General features: G+C 39.5%; 1 protein-coding gene across 3 annotated transcripts in view; it reads left to right on the forward strand.

Moving 5' to 3' along the window:
* The window catches only part of EMID1 (EMI domain containing 1), a 55,257-nt gene extending 34,353 nt beyond the window's left edge, over positions 1-20,904 (forward strand). The window contains exons 9-17 of one of the 3 annotated variants that reach the window (XM_072148360.1): positions 827-946; positions 2,900-2,977; positions 3,054-3,106; positions 5,902-5,955; positions 6,034-6,078; positions 6,803-6,847; positions 11,849-11,933; positions 14,769-14,859; positions 20,631-20,755. In XM_072148360.1, coding sequence (XP_072004461.1) covers positions 827-946; positions 2,900-2,977; positions 3,054-3,106; positions 5,902-5,955; positions 6,034-6,078; positions 6,803-6,847; positions 11,849-11,933; positions 14,769-14,824 — 536 coding nt within the window. In that variant the 3' untranslated portion in view covers positions 14,825-14,859; positions 20,631-20,755. Of the gene's footprint in view, positions 1-826; positions 947-2,899; positions 2,978-3,053; positions 3,107-5,901; positions 5,956-6,033; positions 6,079-6,802; positions 6,848-11,848; positions 11,934-14,768; positions 14,860-20,630 lie in introns of all 3 variants that reach the window. The other 2 variants (XM_072148343.1, XM_072148351.1) reach the window with 2 other exon arrangements.
* Positions 20,905-22,225: the final 1,321 nt, after the last annotated feature.

Raw genomic sequence — 22,225 nt, forward strand, 5'->3', positions numbered from 1 at the left:
GTTCTTTTACATCCTGCTTATAATAGGGTACGCTGGACAATACAGCTATGTAAATGGCCTTATTGCCCATGGAAATTAATGTGGCCATATGCTACCCATAAGAAAACGGTACGGTACAAGTAGCATACAATCATTGTCATACCTTTGTGTGAAAGTTTCTATGTAATGTAACATCACAGTGAGATTCTGAATGACTGTCTTGCTGGCAATGCACCAGTAGCTTCAGAGGGAAAACCAGATTACTATTGATGGAAGGATGGAGGATAGTAAATAAAGGGGAGAAGGAGAAGCACTTTTTTCTCATAACGTATATTGCAAAGTTTCTTATATTGTACTAATTATTTATGCAATTTTTGTTTTAAAGTAAGTGTCTGTAATGAATGCTCTGTAAAAATAACTGTATACTGCAATACAAAACCTTATCCAATGTGCCACTGAAACGTTGTAACGAATCATGGCAACTAATTGCCGCTCCCTCATGATGTCACGGGGGAGCAACAATCTCAACAAAGTTGGTTGCTCCCAAGCGTCTTTTAAATGCCTGCGGTGGCAATCAAGGAGTTACGCTAATACCTGCGATCGGTGCTAGCATGGATCGCGGATATTAGCAGTGGGTGTTTGCTGTTATATGCAGGGGTTATAGTTCAGGTGGTTCGTGTACAATTTCACTTTTTATCTTTCATTTAAAGGTTGACATATTTTGATCTTTACCTTTTTGTTAAAGTGTTTAATTTCTGTATAATTTTATTTTCAGAAGTTTGTACATATTTATTGTATAAATAATATAATAACTGCTTTCAACAATCTTTCTATTATAATGTATTAGGCCCCCCTGGTGCTCCAGGACCCCCAGGAAAGGATGGTCCAGCAGGTGCTCCAGGAGAGAGAGGTCCCCCTGGGCCATCAGGGCCTCTAGCTCCAGCAATGCAGAGACTAATTGATCAAGGTAACTATTACATTTACCTGAGTGTGATATGTTTAATACAGCCGAATGAAAGAATTGTACAATTATAAAACCTCCACATCAGTGGCATAACCCAAGTAGGGGCAGACAGGGCTTTTATTGTGTTTCTAAGACCAATACAAATGCTACCTGTGAATGCGACCTTATTCTGACTAGTTTCTAATCCTTTCCATGCTGGCCAGGATGGGGGTGTGAGGGGTGGATGAAGAACTCAATGCAAAGGTTGATTTCCACACAGTGAAAGTAATAATTCAATGAAAGCAGTTTCCACTGCAGATGTATTCCCTGATGTGTGTATGGGCTTTTCAGACATACCATACACTACACTGCTACTGTATTACACTGCAGATTTACCACACGGAAATTCTGTACAGCCAGGGATGGATTATGGGAAGGGCAAGGGGGTGCAATCCTTGCAAGCAGGGTCAGCAGTATCGTGACCTGAGGATACTGAATTCAACATAGTGCAGTAGTCCCTGTACAATCCTTTATTTTATTCATCAGAGTTATGATGCAACGTTTTCTTGTGGTCCAAACGTTGCATAATACCTCTGACGAATAAAATAAATGACTGATTATTGCATTACCTTGAAGTGCTGTTGCTATTTTCTGTTACAAATTTGAACTGGATTCTGGCAAATGGGATCTCTACAATGCATGCACCCATCTTTCCATGAGTATGGGCATAACTAGGTGAGGCTAGGCCCTATAGCAGATTTCTGAATTTGGCCCCTCTTCCCCCTTAAAAGATATACATATTATACACACATTAATAGACTTATATATACAGTTTATAGACATACACACATACAGCATAAACATACATACAGTATACACAAACACCACGTATTTATAAATGCAGCATATTCACATATACAGGGGTGTGTACACACATACATATAGACCGATGTAGCATATACACATCACATATACATACAAACATACAGTAAATACACACATACATACAATACCATATACACACACACAGATTATATACACACACCACACACTTATACAGCATACACCCAATACCCCAGATTCCAGCCTCACACTGCTATGGCTGCTACTACTGTAGGTACGCCCATATACGAGTTCACCCATGTTGTGGATCATAGTGGATTCTGTCCTACACTAACATTTACAGTTATGATGTTCTGCAGCAGCTGAGGTAAGTGGTATAATGTTCTGCAGCCCACATCACATCATCTGCTTATCCGTTGCATGCATGTCGGGATTAAAGGTGTTAAAGGCCCCTGGGCGTTTGTTGTGCTTATATTAAGTCAGTTTACGAGCAATATATTATTTGGGACCCACAGAGATGCCCTATTATTTCTGGTGGGGGGGGGGGGGGGTGGCAACATCTTTATTCATTGTTTATATCATCAGGTAAATTAGAATCTTCCAAGGTAGTTGTTAGGTAAAAATAGCTGGTAACCTAAAATAGCTTCGCCAATCATATTTAATCATTATATGAATAACAACATCATGAATAACAACAAGAAATTACAAGACACAGACATTTAATGGCAAAAACACCAGAGGCATAGGATTTGATTTTATGTGTCTTCTAAATTTCTACCTGTAGATGGCAACCTATACTTAAAAATGCTAATTTTTACTCTGTAATGTATAACATATCACAAAATGTGGACACAACATTATGCAAGTAATTCTCACAGTAAGGCACCCTGCACACACAAATGTGCTCTGCCCATGGAAATGGACTTGTGTACTGGTCAGATCCCATCGTATCATAGTAAAATATGATGGTAGGAGTCCCTGTCTACTGGCCGAACAGCAGCACCGAAATGAACTGTAGTTCAGCTTACATTCAAGTGAACAGAGCTGTTCTTTCAGCTACACTCCCTGAAATAATAACATTCTGATTAATGTATATTCTTTAAAATGTCTAATTATGCTTATTTATGTTTTTAGATCTGTTTAACTCTAATCATTTTACGGAGAATGGAAAATCCCCCATTCAGGGTCCAAGGGGGCCCCCAGGACCGTCAGGTACTAGTAGCCTTTTTGTTAACATTGTTTACAGATAATGATTACAAATAATAAAGAAATTTTGCTTATTTAAAAGGACCACCGGGACCTCAGGGACAATCTGGACCACCAGGACCAATGGGAAAACATGTAGGTTGAAGATAACGTTTGATTTGGAACTTAAAAAGAAATACGGTCACTGTTCTGCAAAAATTTTCCATATTAGTTTCCAAATGTCAGCATACATTGTTCTGCCTAAATTTGCTTCTTGTTTAACCATGAAGATAGAGAATACAGTGAATTGTGTAGAGAAGAAAAAGAGCTGCCACTCACCATATACAATTTCAGTCTTTATTCCAAAACGACATTAAAATTTGCTGCAGGAGCCCACTAGAGGCGACGGCCCATTTCGCGCTAACTGAGCGCTTAGTCCTGCAGCAAGTTTTTGGAATAAAGACTGAAATTTTATATGGTGAGTGCCAGCTCTTTTTCTTCTCTACACAATTCACTGTGTTGTTTCTATGGACTGTGAGAGCTAGAGCACCACAATGTATTAGCACGATCTATCGCCCAAGCTATTCATTCCTCCACAATATTGGCTAAATAGCCTGTATGGGACATTATAACTCGAGTAGTGCCCCCAGTTTTCTCTACATTATACGAAGATAGAGAATAACTTGCTGATCTGTAGTTATCAATCTTTTGAAACTCTATCATACCCTCTCACTAGTGGTAGCTAACCTATGGCATGGGTGCCACACAGGACGTGCCATAATCAGTGCTACTTTAAAGCAACACTTGCCTGGATGCCTGTGACTACAAGAAAAGCGAGAAGGTTTGGAAAGGGATTGATTATCATTGGTGTTCCTGCTCTGGGCCCTGCAATTCTTCATCTTTAGGGGGCACTGGAGAAAAGCTACAATAATATTATTAATTTCTCATCTTAATTTCTACTCGATTGGTGTCCTCAGGATGCTAAAATGACTGCAATTCTTCATCTTTAGGGGGCACTGGAGAAAAGCTACAATAATATTATTAATTTCTCATCTTAATTTCTACTCGATTGGTGTCCTCAGGACACTAAAATGATTAATAGCTGTGAAAAAGCAGGAAGCAATAAGTTGTTATTTAAAATAAATCTACCCTTTGTTTTTATGCATTGTGAAGCAAACATAGCTTGAAAATGCTCTAGTGACACTGATGCAGAAACATATCTTGTTTAATCCCTGAGCTGAGAGATTTTGCTCAAAAAACAATTATAACATTCAGGACCTTGGAAAAGCTGGATGCAGGCTGGCTGCAGTACTTAAACACATTACTTCCAAGTATACATGGGCTATCTGAACTGTCCAGATAGGACTAATCAACCTGAGCTGGATGACTCATACACAGAAGCTGGGGGATAGTGCAGTGATTGATTACTTCTGCCTGTCAGGGACAATGCAGTGAGGATATATTCCCAGTTTATGTTGGGCAAGAAAAGGCTGAAGCAGTGCATAATTAGGGTGAGGAGAGCGCCGAGGAAGAAACAGGAATGCTAGAGCCTCATTATCATAATTTTATAATTGTTTTTTCAGAAAAACCACTCAGTTCAGGGATTAAACAAGATATGTTTCTGCATCAGTGTAGCTACAGTATTCTTAAAGTGTGGCTGGTTCATAATGCATAAAAACAAATGGTAGATTTCCTTTAACACTCATATTTGCACTTTGCAATAAATAAATGTTACAGTTTGGGAACTCACTCTCTAAAAGGTTTGCCATTACTGCCCACAAACATTGTTTTGGATAGCCATCTTTTTTGTGGCTATCACACCACCCCATGTATGTTTAGTGACTTATGCCCAAAACCATTGTATGCACTGTGCTGTGAGCCACTGCCTATGCTGATCCTTTTTATGCCCAGATAGCCCACAAACAACAGACCACTGTATGAGGAATACTCCTTCACAATGATGATAAGATTCATAGAATATGTAGGCTATCTGTAAAGGATAGTGGTCAGTTATTTAGTCTATGCTAGACTGCCAAATTTATCCTAATCTCCTCCAGAATACTGGCAAAGGTTACAGCTTGCTGTAGATTTCATTCCGGAGTACAAGAATTGCAGGGGTGGAACCTCATAGTAAATCCAGCATGTTGTGCGCTTGTGCAGTTGTGAGCAAGTTTTAATAAATATCTGCCCCTTTTTAAAAATCTGCTTGGGGGATAAGCTCTGTCCACTTTTCTAGACAAGAATAAATAAAATGTAACAAACAATCATACACGCTGCCAAATACTGCATAAATCAATCGTTATAAATTGTTCAAAAGCAATAGGGCAGTGATGGGGAACCTTTTAGAGAGCGAGTGCCCAAATGACAACAAACACTCACTTATTTATTATAAAGTGCCAACATGGCAATTTTAGCAATAATTTATTGCTCACTGCTTTGTCAAACCTTTCAATCGCATTGGCGTCCTGAGGACATCAATACAGTAGAAAGAGGAAAAATTCAGATTATTATTGTAGTTACCCTCCAGGTTTCCCTGTACAGGAACAATGTAGGGCCCATGGCAGGAGCTCAAATTATAATCCAGCTCTGTCCACATCTTCTCCTCCTGCAGTCCCAGGCAGCCAAAGATGTGTTGCTGGAAAATAGTACTGAGTGCACAATGTCCTGTGTGGCCTGGGACTGCAGGAAGAGGCCCTGGGTCCTGTCTTATGTTCCTGTCTTATGTACTCTATGCTGAGGACCTGGGTGTCCACAGAGAGGACTCTGAGTGCCACCTCTGGCACCCGTGCCATAGGTTCGCCACCACTGCAATAGGGGTTCCAAACAACATAAGGAAAAATTATGGGTTTAAAAGAAATGTTAGCATTAAAAGGAAAAATAAATTGGTTTTGTGAAAAAATACCTACGGTATCTAATGGATTAGCATTTTCTCCATTTGTGTGGCTATACAGGGGTTACCAGGGCCACCTGGAAGAGATGGTCCAAGAGGCGAAAAGGGAGACAACGTGAGTAAAAAAGAAAATTACTACGCAACATAATTTCATGGTGATGACTATGACTTACACATCTGTCATTTTATGTAGGGTTCACCTGGACTGCCAGGGGAATCTGGGGCAAAAGGGGAAATGGTAAGCATCATTACAGTTTTACTAACATGTGTCTTTACCATTTACTGACCAACAATGACATCTCACCAAAAAAAAAAAATTAAAATCAAGTGGATTTAGTAGTAGAGTATTGTAACTTTACTAATGATTTATGCTTTACGGAGGCTGTACAGGCGGTCCCCTACTTAAGAACACTCAACTTACATACGACCCCTAGTTACAAACGGACCTCTGGATGTTGGCAATTTATTGTACTTTAGTCCTAGGCTACAATAATCAGCTGTAACAGTTATCACAGGTGTCTGTAATGAAGCTTTATTGTTACTCCTGGTTCTTATGACAACCCAACATTTTTAAAATCCAATTGTCACAGAGACCAAAAAAATTCTGGCTGGGATTACAATGATAAAATATACAGTTCCGACTTACATACAAACTCAACTTAAGAACAAACCTACAGACCCTATCTTGTATGTAACCTGGGGACTGCCTGTACATCACTCTACTCCCTTGTGTGACTGCTGAGTGACATGGACCATAGCAAGGAACTACAATTTATTTTTATTTGATTCTGCTCCGGTTGGCTGGAGTTACCCATGAACGTATGACATGTTCATGTTCTTACATTACGTGTAATCACATTTCATTTAAATGTATGTCCACATGTACTCATATTCTTATACGAAATATCTGTTGAAGAGTATACATATAAAACTGGATTTTCTTCCTTTCTACATCTTCACAGGGACTTCCTGGGCAGAAAGGTGAACCTGGGGAAAAAGGGGAGCCGGTAAGTATTGCTTTCTTCCCATGCCTCTTTTACCTCACTCCATTTTCAAACCACCTAACCACCATTGGTGAACCACGAGGTAGGCTGTAGATCACAAGACTCACTTTATAGATAAATGTGTCTTGCACTTCATTTTATCTACTGGGCAGTAACAGGCACAATAATAATATAATACATCCATACATAGTGCCATCATATTCCGCAGAGCTTTACAGATCAAACAGATGATAGGAATTAGGGCACTTCTCACAAGAGCTTATAGTCTTGAACAATCTCTAAGATGAGGGATTTGCACCTAGAAGAAGTAGAACTCAGAAGTCATGATGTCGGCAGGTGTAGGATTCAGTAATTACATAGTTACAAGACTGGGAATGCTTAAGAGAAGCCAACCACTCTCTCCAGTAGTCCAATAACATTGAATGGATACATAGCAGCTTAAGTACCCAAATACCCCTTTAATGTTTTATTCTTTATTTACACCTACAGTCTGAACCAGGCTTTACATTAAAGTATAACCAATATAACCAAAAATTCTAAAGATGTATAGTTCAGGAGATAATAGTAAATATTGTAATATTCTTCAATAAACAATGCAGCTGCTCTGGGCCATTTTCTGCTCTTCTTTCTCCTGTAGTGAGCAGTATATCCTCCACTTCAGGTATGTAAGGAGGCTAATGATTATCTCTTTCCATAACTAGAAAATATTTCCCTTGGTGATTCAGATCTGTAAGTAGATTAGACTATCCAGGGACTGTCTGTAAAGTGTTAAGTCGCTAGACGCTTTACACTTTTTACACTTTATTTTATAAAATTTACTATTCTCATCTGTTCTATTGTCAGAGGTTGAGTTATTCTTTAATGTACATTTTGATTTAGCAACCACTTGAGCTATGACAGCTGCTCTTGAAGCTAGCGAGATAATAGTAGTAGGCCAATCACCTATTATGTAGGTCTATTTAGTTTTGGAGTACACCTCTATCTTATGCTTTTTACCTTTTTGTGCCTTTTCTAATCACCTCTATCTGCTCAGCCAATCATTTGAAAACTAAATGCAAACCGACAAAAATAGGGGTAGTATAAATATAGTTCACTCTAGTAGACAAATAGTAATGCAATAACCAAAGAAAAACAGCAGGATACAGATTTCTGCTAATTTGGCAAGTTAATGCTAATTGGTTATATATGCACATTACATACACCCCTTATGTGCCACAATGCTTATCTTAATCGTGGGTGATGGGTCCCTTGATAAGGACTGATACAGCTGTGGGGATTCCTTTGTCTTAACCATTCCCTTTACCCCATAGCCTGCTAATTAACCCTTTACCCTATACGTTCAACCCTTTCCCTTCTGGAGCGCTGGAGATAAGAACATAGTATTTATATTTGCATACAATTTAGGTGTTAACAGCATGTGCATCAGAATTAACCCATAGACTGCACGTAATTTCATGATTGGGTAACTAATAAGCTGCTTGCTAGGAAGTACCAATTATGTTTATTCTTTTCTAACATTAATTGCTGTGCAAAACAGTGGCACGAGACAGCACACAATTAGATTTGTGCTACAATGTAGATCCAAATGTAATGAATTAAAGAAAAGCTTACTGAGAGACTATTACATAGTTATAGAAGCTGATATTACAGGCCCATCCAATGGGGTAGGTTGTATTAGGAAGTGTTAACACATGTGTTGACATATGCGTTAACAGTTACACTTTGTAAACGCAAATTTTTACAGCTATTTTATTAGGCAAATTTCTCTTCAGCTGTTGCACCCACACAGTAAATTTCGTCCATCCTAGCCCCCTGTCATAGTGTGCCTTACCCAGCTGCCACTTACATTGTGGCCCCCTCATATTCATGTCCCTTATAATGTGCCCCTCAGCAGCTCCCTCTCTTACTATTCCCTTCCCCAAGCAGCTTCCCATCATATTATGCCCCCCACAGCACCCTCCCCTCATATAAACCCCCCAGCATCTTCTTATAATAAGCCCCCCACACGTATTCCCCCCACAGTTCTCCCTCATATTAGGCTCCCCACAGCAGCTCCCCCTCATATTACCCCCCAGCAATTTCCCCTCATATAACCCACCAAGCAGCTCCCCCTCATACTGTGCCCCCCACAGTAGATCCCTTTCACATTATGCCCTCTACTACACCTCCCCCCTCATATTATGACAACCACAGCAATGACAGTTACATCAACATGTGATCACAGTTGGAGCCATGGATTGCATTTAAAAGGCTTGAGGGTCACATGTACAGCTAGTGCTGCATTAACAAATACAGCGCTAGCGTACGGAGGTGGGCTCTATTGCATATGCATTTCTATGCAAATGTAAGCTATCGTAACCAGAACTTGGTGTCTTGCATTGTTTTATGCCAAGACCAGTTCCCGTATGCTAGTGCTGCATTTGTAACTGCAACGCTAGCGGTACATGTGACTGCACCATTCCATCACATCTGCCGGCTATGCTGCACACTGCAGCAACAGAGTACTCTCTACATTATCAGGCCGGTGACACACATGGCGTTTTTGTCACGTTTCTGTTCGATTTCCTATGCATTGAAAACTCATGCATTTTTCAAATGTATGCTTGCGTTTTTAAAAACGCAAAGCTTGATGGGCGTTAATTGCTTGCAGCTTTGTCTCTGTAATCTGTGTGCGCTATATAAATAAAGAATTATTATTAGTAGTAGTAGTTGTAGTAATACGCAGTGATTCCGTTCTCCCTGCTGTTTGTGCTTGCAATTACAGACCACAAGAACACATGTTTTCAAAAACGTAATTAAAACACACCTCAAAAAATGTGGTAAAAAAAAAGCAATGAAAAAAAATGCAACAACAACGCCATATGTGTCACGGCTTCTCTGTATAGAACTCTGTCAGTGTCTGGATGACGCCAGTACTGTTGATGTCCCGAAATCCAGGACTGTTCCAATGGATCTGGGACGGTTGGGAGGTTAGGAGGAGTTGGGAGTTTAGGACCTGACTGAAAAGTCAAGTTATATGCAGTTTAGGAGATAATGTGTGTGTATGTTTAAATATAAATGTATAAATAAGTATGTATAACATATTTATAGAGATATATTTAGATATGTACACATAAACTAATTGCTAATTACATTATTTCATTAATTCTTTATTCTCCATCAAATGCATAATGACCCTGCATGATTCACTATTCCTTGGCATGGTTAACTGCAAAATGTATTAATCCCAAAGAGCATGTTCACATTAGTGATTTGGTGGCACTTTCACCTTGCTCCTTTCTAAGAAATAGCAGGACAGGTATCTTGGGTGCAGGAGCAGACACACAGCAGGCGGTCATCAAATAAGAATAGTGGGTCACATTTACTAAGGCTGGCGCCACACGTAGCACTTTGTCTGCTGTGGGAGCGACTTTGTCTGCGTTTGCGTTTGCAAGCGCAGACAAAGTGCTACGTGTGGCGCCAGCCTAAGAACAGTGCAAACAGCACAACATTTCTGGCGCACATTTTTCATGGTGCTCCCTGCAATGCTCCGACAGGGTGCAACAATTTATTTTTTTTGGTGCATCTTTAACAAAGGGCTTGCAACACAATTTTGTCGGACTTTGCATATTAAATCTTGCACACAATCGGACTGAGAATCGGATCGCCCCCTAATTTGTGTCACATGATGCCCAGTGCAGCTGCGCCACAAAAGGATTGTGTGCGACACAACTGTGGTACAGGCACTTTTTAAATACCAGTTTGCTCTAAAAAGAATGTGCAAAGTCAGACAGAAAACTGGCACAAGGGCCTTAATGCCCCAGTATATTGTATAATAGTCACTTGTATGCCAGTAGTTCACCTTAGAATGCCCATGCAATGACCCTATTTTCACTGACCCTAATTGCAGGCAGAGCAAATCTTGGCATGTCCAAGTTTTATCCATCTTCAGGCACTAGTTCCCATTTAAGGAAATGGATGAGTTTTTCACTGATCCATTGCAGTTTTTATTTGTGTGTAACAAACATCTACTGCAGAAACGTTAAAACTTGCATACTGACAGAAAATAATTTAAATATAAGAAAGATTATTATAGAATATCTGCCACCACATAGATGGCTCCCAAATAAGTAATGTATTACCTGAGATACCTTCACACTTTTCCTTAGAAAGTGACAAGTAGAAATGGCCACTTTAAAATCTAAGGGTGAAGACACACGTAGCGTTTTTAGGCCGTTTTTGGGCCGTTTTTACTAAGTGCATTTTCAGATCGTAAAAAACCGCATGCGCTAAAAAACGCATCCGGTTTTTAAAAACGCATACGTTTTTTGAAAAAGTATGCATTTTTGTTCGTTTTTAATTGCGCAAATTTGGAAAAACGGACAAAAACGCATGCGGTTTTAAAACACGGATGCGTTTTTTAGCGCATGCTTTTTTTACGATCTGAAAACGCGCTTAGTAAAAACGGCCCAAAAACGGCCTAAAAACGCCACGTGTGTCTTCACTCTAAGGGCGCTGTCCCACATTGCGTTTTCAAACGCAGACAAAACCGCGCCCACCGGGGTCCTCGGTCCGATCGCATCAGCGTTTCTATGGAAACGCCTGCGATCGGGAACGAGCCACCAGTGTTTTGCGTTAAATTAATGCTCTTTAATGGCTCTTTCCCGATCACAGGCGTTTCCATAGAAACGCCGATGCGAGCGGACCGCCCCGGTGGGCACGGTTTTGTCTGCTTCTGCGTTTGCAAACGCAACGTGGGACAGCGCCCTAAGGGTGCATTCACACGTTCAGTTTTCAGATGCAGTTCCAATGTCCAAACCAGAAGTGTAGTGAAAAAAGAAGAGGAGTAGCACCTCTTAATGACATGTTCTCACTCATTATGATCCACACCTGCTTTTGGCTTTGAAAACTGCATCTGAAAAACTGAACGTGTGAACACACCCTCCAGTAAAAAAGTTGAAATTGATCCATCTGGGTGGGAGGGGGTTAATCCCTCACAGCTGTGTCTGTCTCTTGCTTGTACAGGGGGAAAGGATGCTGCAAATCAGAGAAGCTCTGAAGATTTTAGCAGAGAGAGTTTTAATATTGGAGACAATGATTGGAATTCACGGTGAGTATGTGACGACATGGGGGAAAAAGAGGGAGGAAATGACAGTAACAGCAGCGGAATATAGGTTCTAGGTTTATAGAGGAGGGTTTCACAGTTGGGGCTTATTTCTTCTGTTTAATACAGATGTGCACTGCCCATGTTACCCTTGGACAGTAGAGGCAGCGCACTATCCTACTGATTTAGTATGTATTCACTTAAAAGCCAATAGTTTTGCATGCACTGTTGCTTCATAAAAACAGTAGACATAGACTTGCTCTACTTTTGTGGACCAATGAACAGACACCACATTGATCAGAAGTTGCATGTTCTGTTACAGGCAGGATGCATACAAAAGGCTATGTTTTCAAACATTTACAGTAATTGTTTTAGGACGACAAAGAACAAGAGTGGTGCTGAGTGTTTCAAAGGCAGATGTATGATTGCAAACTGCATCTGCAGTCCCCACACCAACATAGCCAGGTTAGAAGAATTGTGCCTTTCAAATGCAAATAACCTTTTAGGAATCAAAATCCAGCATTAATTGTTTGTGGCCAGAGAAAGCAGAGAATGGTTCACGTGCACAGAACCTTAGGGTGATGGCACACGTGGCGTTTTTGGCCCGTTTTTAAGCAGTCCGTCAAAAAACGTGTACGTTTTTGACAGGTTTGACCAATTATCTTAATTGAAACTGGTCAAAAACGCATGCATTTTTTGACGGACTGCTTAAAAACGGGCCAAAAATTCCATGTGTGCTGGTCTATGGCTGTTCACATGAAATAAATTAAAAATGTCGAGCTCCAAGTCAATCTACAATTAGAATTTAAAAATTTGTTGGCTCAGCCTGATACTGCGCTGGGACAGGGGACCGGAGGGTGTGCCAGGCAACCGGAAGTGGTCTGAGCAAAGGTGCCATGCCCCTGTAAACAAACAGGGGCGTGGTAGTGAGCCAGACCAGGAGCGCTTTAAAAGGTTAGGTTTATTTTTTTTTAATAGCCCTCCCCAGCCTACCTCCAAAGCTTTTATTGAAGTCCAACAACTGACTTAATAGATTTATAACAATGGCTAGAGTCTATCATAATAAAAATTCCTTTATTTATATAGCGCACATAGATTACACAGCGCTACACAGAGTTTGCCAAATCAGTCCCTGTCCCCAATGGGGCTCACAATCTAATCAACCTACCAGTATGTTTTGGAGTGTGGGAGGAAAAACAATGCAAACACAGAGAGAACGTACAAACTTCTTGCAGATGTTGACCTGGATGGGACTTGAACCCAGGTCCTCAGTGCTGCAAGGCCCTACTACACAATAATTATTGTGAAAAAATGTTTGTAGGAGCACTCATTTCCAGTAATTGTGAATCAACTAACAGAGCGTTCAAGTTTTGCATATGCCTGAAATGCTGTCAAGAGGTGTGCTACCAACAAACAATGAAACCGTATGAGGGCTTGAGCAATTGCCTTAGTGAACATTTCTTACTTAAAATATACATGTAGTTTGCATCAGACTATGTAATAGGCCAGTTCGAAGGAGTGCTGATCAATGCTTTAGGTGCCATTGACCACTGACCCACAACCTGATTCCCAACATCATGGTCATATCAATGCACTGTTCTCAACACATGATAACTTTAGGGAGCTGTAATCACATGAGATGGCATTGACTCTATGCATCATATGAGACCATGATCCCAGTCTGGGTCTCATGCAGTGTTCAGGGAATGCAACTATCTGTTATGATCTGAATGGGGTCTATATTGTAAGTTGGCACTCATCTCCCCTGCTTAGGCCACTCTAATTGAGCACTAATTGAACTGAAACCAACCAAAAAAAGTTAAAGGGGTATTCCAGGAATGAGTAGAATTCATATACAAATGGCTCCTTAAAATATAAGCTAATAATTAATTAGTTAGTAGACACTTGCACCTGCCTGGGCAGGTCATGTGATCACCACTTGCTTGGCTGTAGTGGGTTGGTTGCAGTGGATCCAGTATGGCCAGTTTTGTGGGGAGACATAATCTCTGTGGGGTTATGTGCAGTGATGGCAGTTACACACATCATTACTATGGTAACAGAGCAAGACAGTCTGTTACAGTATCACTGGGAGCAGAGCATAAGAGGGAGAAGCTGTTACTGAGAACTATAGGATCATGGGAGATGTAGTTTCCAGTGGAGGCCATTTAATCTCCATTTTGTGAGTAATGAAATTGAGATTTGTTATATTAATTAATAGCATTATCAGTTTTTGTATCATTCATATCCTCGGAATAGGCATTAGTATAACTTTCTACAACACTTTTGTCAGTCACATTAATGCATCTGTTTCCATTTTGTATGTTGCTTCATCTAATATGTTGTCCAGAACAGATATTCTTACATTTGGCAGATCCTGGTTTGGCAAATCACTTTTTATAATACAGAAACATATTGAATTGTTAGGAAGCATATACTGCACTTCCATAGTTTTAGATGTTTAGGGATTTTCTCTTATAGTGCCCTCTGTTGAACTTTCTTTATCTATTTACAGTACAGAGTCCAGATTTTACAGAGAATATTATCCATTATACAAACCATCATTATAGTTTTAGTTGTTCGTAATAACTTTTTTTCTTTTATTCTCTATATTATTCTACTTGATTTGTTTTTATTGATTTTTTTTTATTTTCCTGTATATCATTTCCATGCATTTTTCCAATATTCTATGATTTTATGTATTTAAAAATGTCATCCACCAACCTTCACTTGCTTAATATATTTTCCTACACAGAATCTTACAGTTGTAGTCACATCATCTCAATATTTCTTCTAACCTCCATCACCTTGGTCTATTGTCCCATTCTGTTTTCGGTCTGGCAGGTGGTCAGCTTAGCCTCCTTTCTCCAGCTTCAAGAACAGCTGGAGCTGCTGGTTAAAAGGGTCACTCTGCTTGAGTACATAATGTGGCCAGGTAACAATAGCCATGTACTGCTCCCTGCTGATGGAATGCTTGTAAACATTCCCTGTTCATCCCTTGTATCCATGGGCTGTAACTGCAGCTGGACCAAGTATTTCTAGCTGCTAACTGGTGCATCTATAAAACTTATATATGCAACTTATATACTTATTAGATTAGGACTTTTTATCTCAAATTCTGGAAGGACGTGAAAAACGAACATTTCATAGTCTAGCTGACATTACAGCCCTTGTGATGTATATAGGTAGATCCCCCCCAATGTGCATGTGTACTGTATAGTCTTGGTGCATGTGCTGAAATAATGCACGAGGCATGTGAGTAAAGACAACTGCATGCTCCTTTGTCTTGTTTTGACACAGATTAATTTGTTACAATGGACAGCAATAAATGTAGATAAAGAAATAGTGCAGAAATATTTTATATATTACTCTCTAAGGCTCCATTCACATGTACTCAGTTTCGGCTGGGTTTCAGATGTGTGGAAGAGGGTGGTGCACTGTTGACCCTTCCCACCTATATAGGGATGTATAGAGATATATACAGCTCAGATGTTGTGCTCACAGCAACGTGACCTCTTATAATAGACCTCTATGACGTTTTGTGTGAATGGAGCTTAAGTCCCAAAATTCTTTGTCGAATACATTTTCTTGTTTAAGGGGTCACTTTCAGCAGATCCTTTGCGATGGTTGATCGGCTTTTCATACAGCACAGTCTTTTATTAGAAAGTAATTTGTCTTTGAAATTTCAAATTACTCTCTTGCTAACATTTCTAGAAGTTCAATTTAACTGTTCTACTGTGAAATAGATGGGAAAGAGCTAAAGAACTTTTCAAGTAGAACTTGAAATTCTCTGCTGAATTTTAAAGCCAAAATAGGCCAATATACCTTTCTTCTATAAGAACCCTCTGCTATGTTTTTAGGACCTGCTACCAGATTATCTCTAATGTAAAACTTGTTAGGGAAAAAAAACACAGTCCTAAGAGAAAGAAAGGAAAGTACACTGCGTTTTATTTATTTTATTTGTTTTTACATTCTGTATTATAATTTTGTTTTCTTTTTCCTACACCTCATAAAGTGGTCCTTAAAATGTCTTAAAATTGGGTGAAACAACTTCAGATGAACAACACACAAAGATTCCATCATGGTACTTTATTATTTACCAAAACTGATGCCAAAATGAATAAGAAGAGTATAAAAAAACTAATCACAACGCATCAATCGTTTGTACAACCAACTTTATCAGAAAAAACATGAAGTAATTGTTTTTGTATGTTTTGTGGTTTTTTTTTATATGTCCAGTTCTCTGGTCCGACCACAAAATTATAGTTGGGTTGACTCGAATGTGACTGGGCCATTGCAACACTTTGATTGTTTTCAGCTCTTCAGTATTAGATGCTGTCCTGTTGCATGACCCAGTTTTGGACAAGATTTAGCTATCCATTCGGTTTAAAAAAAAAATCTACCACATTGTTAAATTGATTCTAAACCAATCACACTAACATGCTGGCGTGTGCCAACAGGATCTGTTCTTCTTTTGATTCTAATAAATTCATTTTTTGAGAAAAACATCTTTTACATTTATGCAAATGATCCTCAGTGTTTCCTGGCTACATCATTGAAGCCCCTTCTGACTCCGTTTTCTGCTTATTGTTCACCTCTCCATTTGGGGAGGAATAAGGCAGGCAGAAAAGCTGAATGGAGGCTTGAATAATTAGCACCTGCTGGAGCCAGGGAGGGCTACTGTGAGATGGCCAGAAGCCCCTGAGGCTTATTTGTATAATTTTAAGACATTTTTCTCAAAAGCAACATTAAAGGGGTTGGCCCCCTTTTAGATAAATTGCCCGTGCGCCTTTACTGCCTTGTGGATAATCCTTGAATATTCATCAAGTGATTCAGCACTCCTGCTACTTACTTTTGTGCTGTGTGCGATTCTTCATACTTCCCTCAGGAAAAGGCTGACACTTTCAAAGGAGGCATAGGCACATGTACACATACATGCAGAGACATTTCTAATAAAAATAGATTTATTGAAAATTGACCAACCCCTTATATGCCAAACATCCGAACAGTGGTCTTGTCTGTCTAAAGTGCATTGAGGCTCATTTAGAATAAGGCAGGTAACTTCTTCAGTTTTGGACTTTCTTTTAGGATCTCTTGTTGTTCTTTGTAGATCACATTTTTTTCAGTTAAGACAGTTTGATAAATGTTGTTATTTTTGGCAACAAATCTACTCCTGGAGTGAATTTACACCTAAATCTGCCAATTAAAAAGTCGCAGTTTATAAAATTGGCTACCATATCTGGAGTCACATAATAAATCTGATGTTCACTACTTGAAGTGAAAAATGGAAATAAGTGGCAGATGAGACATTTTAAAGACAAAAGTTATTTGATTTATTCAATTGCAAGCTCAAAGGAAATCTACCTCTGGTTTATAGCTGTAATCGCCCTTAATGGTAGGTAGCTCCCATTAGGGTAAATACAGCTGTAAGGACCTCTGTAACTTCTGTAGTTAAAGTGAAAATGTAGTAACAGAGGAGCATTGAACTTTGGACATTTGAATAATTCCCCTATGTGAACTCAGCACTTCTTACTTTATTTTACATCAAAGGTTAACTTGCATTAATCTATAGTGTATAGACATTCTGTATATTATTACTGTTTCTGTATAGACTAGTAGAAAGGGTTAATGAACATTCAGAGAAGAAAAACAGACTTGTTTACCAGACAAGCAGACGGCTTGACCTCTAGAATGTCTAGAAAGTTGTTTACCCTGTAGAACTGCTGCCATAGAATATTATGGGGACTCAATGTAAGTCTATGAAAGAAAGCTTGGCTATGTTTTTGAGCTAAAACGTAACCACTCCTTCCCTGGTAGAAAGTATATAAAGAAAACAATCCCAGTCCTCCTCCAAGCTCTGTTCCCTAACTGCAAAACACTGAGAAGACTGCCAGTCTACTTGAGCAACAAACATAAGAAGCTGAGAAAGCGTTGTCTACCATAGACCCTGGGCTGCTAGCCTGTGACCAGTGTACCATGCTTTTGCGAAATATATAACCCTTCTACCGTCAGGGAGGAGATTGGAGAAGTCAGATTGGAGAATTTGCATGTATTGCTTTACACCTGAATTTCCTCAGTAAAGCAGAAAACTGTTCACTGCAGAACCTTACTCTCTCGATTTATTTCCCATTGGGGTGCACTACGCCCTACCATCCCTTCTCTATCTCCACTTTACCACCTTTAACTTTACGGACTCTATGTACATGTTCAAGAGAGGCCTGGATACCTTTCTGGAGAAAATAATATCACGGGTTATGGGGATAAAAAATGTATTTAATTCTTAAAGGTTGCACTTAATGGACTTGCGTCTTTTTCCGACCCTATATACTATGATACTATGAATGCAGCTATAACCCAGTGGTAGATTATCTTTAAGATATGCTGCAATATGTTTTTTCACTTGTTAACCCTTTCAAAGAAGTCATTTTTCTGACTTTTTCTAACTGTGCTGTGATGAACTTAAACATTGAAAATTTCTAACTGTAGACCAGGGGTTTTTTGGTAAGAACTTTGCATGGTCTGACCGTGGGAAAAAGGAACTTGAATGTTCACAGTAGTTCGAACAATCTCAAGATTGTTCAGAAATGGCCTTATCATCCTTCAGAGTTATAGATCGCAGCAATTGGTTCTCTAAGATCGGCTGTTATGTTAACACACACATGAATATATTTTGGCATAGTTTATAATACATAACCATTCATCTGTTGTGTGTTGTTCACCTCAAGGTTGGGTTTTTACACAATTTTAAAGGGAACCTACCACCCCGATTCTACCTATAAAGGTAGAAGGGGATTTATTTATGCGGCTACTGGGGCGTGGAGTAGCCGGACATGAGGCTACTAGTCGCGGCTACTCCACGCCCCAGTAGCCACATTACTCCGCCTACCATTTAATCTTCGGCGCGCAGCTCCTCGTAGCTGCGCGCCCTCGTCCGAGTCCCCCGGCATCTGCGGCCTACTGCGCATGCGCAGTAGCTCCGGCCCCGGAGCCACAGCTGCGCAGCCAGAGGCCTGGGTTCTGCGCAGAACGCAGGGGACTCAGACGAGGGCGCGCAGCTATGAGGAGCTGCGCGCTGAAGATTAAATGGTAGGCGGAGTAATGTGGCTACTGGGGCGTGGAGTAGCCGCGACTAGTAGCCTCATGTCCGGCTACTCCACGCCCCAGTAGCCGCATAAATAAATTTGCATATGCCCGCAATAAACTTTATAAAAAGATAGCCGGGACGTGAGGATTAGCCCAAAAAGGGCTATCCTCACGTCCCATTCATCCACCTACCACCCCTTCTACCTTTATAGGTAGAATCGGGGTGGTAGGTTCCCTTTAACATCTACTTAGTACCAGTTTTCAACAATAAATATATGTTCATCCATATACAGTAAGGGCTCATTCAGTTGGGTCTTTTTGAGGTCTGTAGATTATTTTTATTTTTTTGCGGATGACTTACTGACCCATTGATTCCTATTGTTCAAAGGATGACACACAATGTTACTAGGCAACCAGCTGGACTGGACAAAAAATACATTAGAAAACCATCCTTTTTTTTTTTTTGCGGATGTATTAAAAATGAATGGCATACAGATGTGAAAAAAAACAAACGGATATAATGTAGACTGATCACTGACATCAAATGTCTGCATTTTTAGCGGATGCGCAGCGGACACCCCATCTGAATAAGTCCTAATTAAAAGACAGTAGACTTTTCTCATGACTGTATTTACATGAAGAAGGCTTCAACTATTTAACGTTGCTTCCTTTAACCCATAGAAGAGGGCTTCTGTGTAATTAAAAAATGGCCCTAAAGCTGTACAGGTGCTTTAGTTGCCAGGGATCCATTGTTTTAAATAGAACAGACCTGGGGATACGGTCCATAATGGAAGATAACTCTGATCTTGATCCATTAATTTTTTAATCACAATGACATTATCAGTTCACTCTATCTGAAGGTTGCCCTATTCTCAGTTTAAAACCTTCCAATAGCTAACAAGCTTTCTCACTATTATTACCTATTAAAGCCTGCCTTTAGATAAATTTCATGTACTGCAATACAATACATACTCCGCTTTATATAACATTTTCCATATCATCTACAAAATTGTTTTTTTTTTTTCTTTTTATTTATATTTACATCTCCATCAAAGAATATGCTGCCCTGTTTCATTACAGGATGAGCACAACAGAAATATATACACATATATGAAGATCTTTTGTTTGTATCCGTATTTAATTGACCTCTGTTTCTGTCTAAAGCTACAGATATACATGAGTAGTAAGTTTCTGTACACTGAAGTCAGTTACTAGTGACTGATACTAAGTGAAAGGTCTTCTTCAGCATTAGTATTACTCCAATGGTGATGTGAAATGAGCCTTATTGACGTCAAAGAAAATATGACTTGATTCACTAATGTTTCCTCGACTTCTTTAAATTGGGTCTAGACAAGTAGATTACACTTTCTACCCTTCATCTGTCATTGGTTAGTTAAAAATTTACAATAAGCAAACACTGTAGTCTTCAGCCAAATTGATATAGAAAGTGTTTTTATTCCTTAGCGGGTTTTCATAAAGCTGACATGATGGGCACTCATTGTTGGATAAGTGCAGGAGTTCCATATTATGTGGAAATATACTATAAAGTACAAGAATATATATATATATATTTTTTAGCGTATCCCATCTTGTCTTTGATCACTGCTATTTTTGCAATTTTAGAAAACGACCCGGGGTCTGGGACAGAACCCTCGCCGACTGGCGCCAGTGGATTCTACCGGGGAAGGCGTAATGGTCCATTGTTTTCCAGAAATCTACAATCACAAAATGATGAGGAAGAAGATGAGAACTATTGATTATTTCATTATGCAATTGACAACCTTACTAGGTTTTTATATCCACTGTGGCTCATATTTGTACATTGTTTTCATACTTTTAAAGAGAAAAGAGCAACTCCATGCGTTGGTTTTCTGGAGACATGTTCAAGGTCCAGAGTTAGAGGTATTACTGCACGAATTCACATGAGGTATTCATGTATGTCTTCGGGTTGTGTCAGTATACTGGTTTGGAAAATTACCGTATAAACCTGGAAAGAATGCTCTTTTCATGTTGCAAATTACAACAAAATGAAATGGTTTCTAGTTCCATTGCTATTGTAAAATATATTTTATGTGAATATAAAAACCATTGGTATGGTACTTAAATTATTGCCTAAAATTAAATTGTTACTTACGCAGGTATCTACTAGAAAAGTTTGTAAGATCCTAATTTACAGGATCTAATTTTAAGTTACACGGAAGAAGTTACCTGGTGCATAAAAAAGCAGAATGATAACTACCGTATTTTCTGTCATATAAGAAAAATTTGAACCCCGGAAATTTTTTTCAGAATTCGGGGGTAGTCTTACACACTTGGCAATACACCACCCCTGCAGCAAACACCCACACTAATAATAATTCCTCTATTTATATAGCGCACACGGACGCAGCGCTACACAGAACTTGCCAAATCGATCCCGGTCTCCAATGGGGGCTCACAATCTAATCAACCTACCAGTATGTTTTAGACTTAACCCTTTTAGGTAAAAACCTAGCAGTGCACCCTCTAGTAACCTGGCCTGCATCATCCTCCAGCTGCCTCAGTGCCTGGAACCTGTAATGGCCAGGGGCTCACAAGACGTCCTACTGACCTTGACGCCAGTGCTCCCCAGTGCCCACCAGCAGCGCCATTAGCATCCACCCCAGGGGCACCAATGTACAGCACAGCCGCACACACCACCAGCAACCGAGCCCCCCAAGTACGGACAAGAAGCAATGTTGCAGTATCTGTTGATGGGCAGCACTTGATTCAGTCATGACACATGTGCTGCCCCCTGCACTTCCCCATATACTTCCATAATGTAGTTTGACAATATATGGTCTGATCAATCGGACAACCTAGGATTAAAGTGCCTTGGGGGTCTGGAAAATAATAACAAAAAATAAATAAAGCAAAAAAAAAAACTAAAAATTAAAATGGCCCCCCCTTTCCCTAGAATTGATATTAAAATAAACAGTAAAAAGTCATTAACATGTAGGGTATCTACTTATCCCAAATTGACAGATCTATCAAAATATAATAAGTTATTTCTGCTGTTGAACCCTTAACATAAAATAGCGCCTGAATGTCCAAAACACAACTTTTTCACCATTTAGCAACATATAAAAAAATTAATAAAAATAAAAAGTGATCAAAAAGGCCATACAGTCCTCAAAAGGGTATCAATGAAAATGTCATCTCATGTCACAAAAAATGACATGTCACACAGCTCCAAACAC

This window comes from Engystomops pustulosus, chromosome 1 (assembly GCF_040894005.1).
Source record: "Engystomops pustulosus chromosome 1, aEngPut4.maternal, whole genome shotgun sequence".
In the NCBI taxonomy this organism is placed as follows: domain Eukaryota; kingdom Metazoa; phylum Chordata; class Amphibia; order Anura; family Leptodactylidae; genus Engystomops; species Engystomops pustulosus.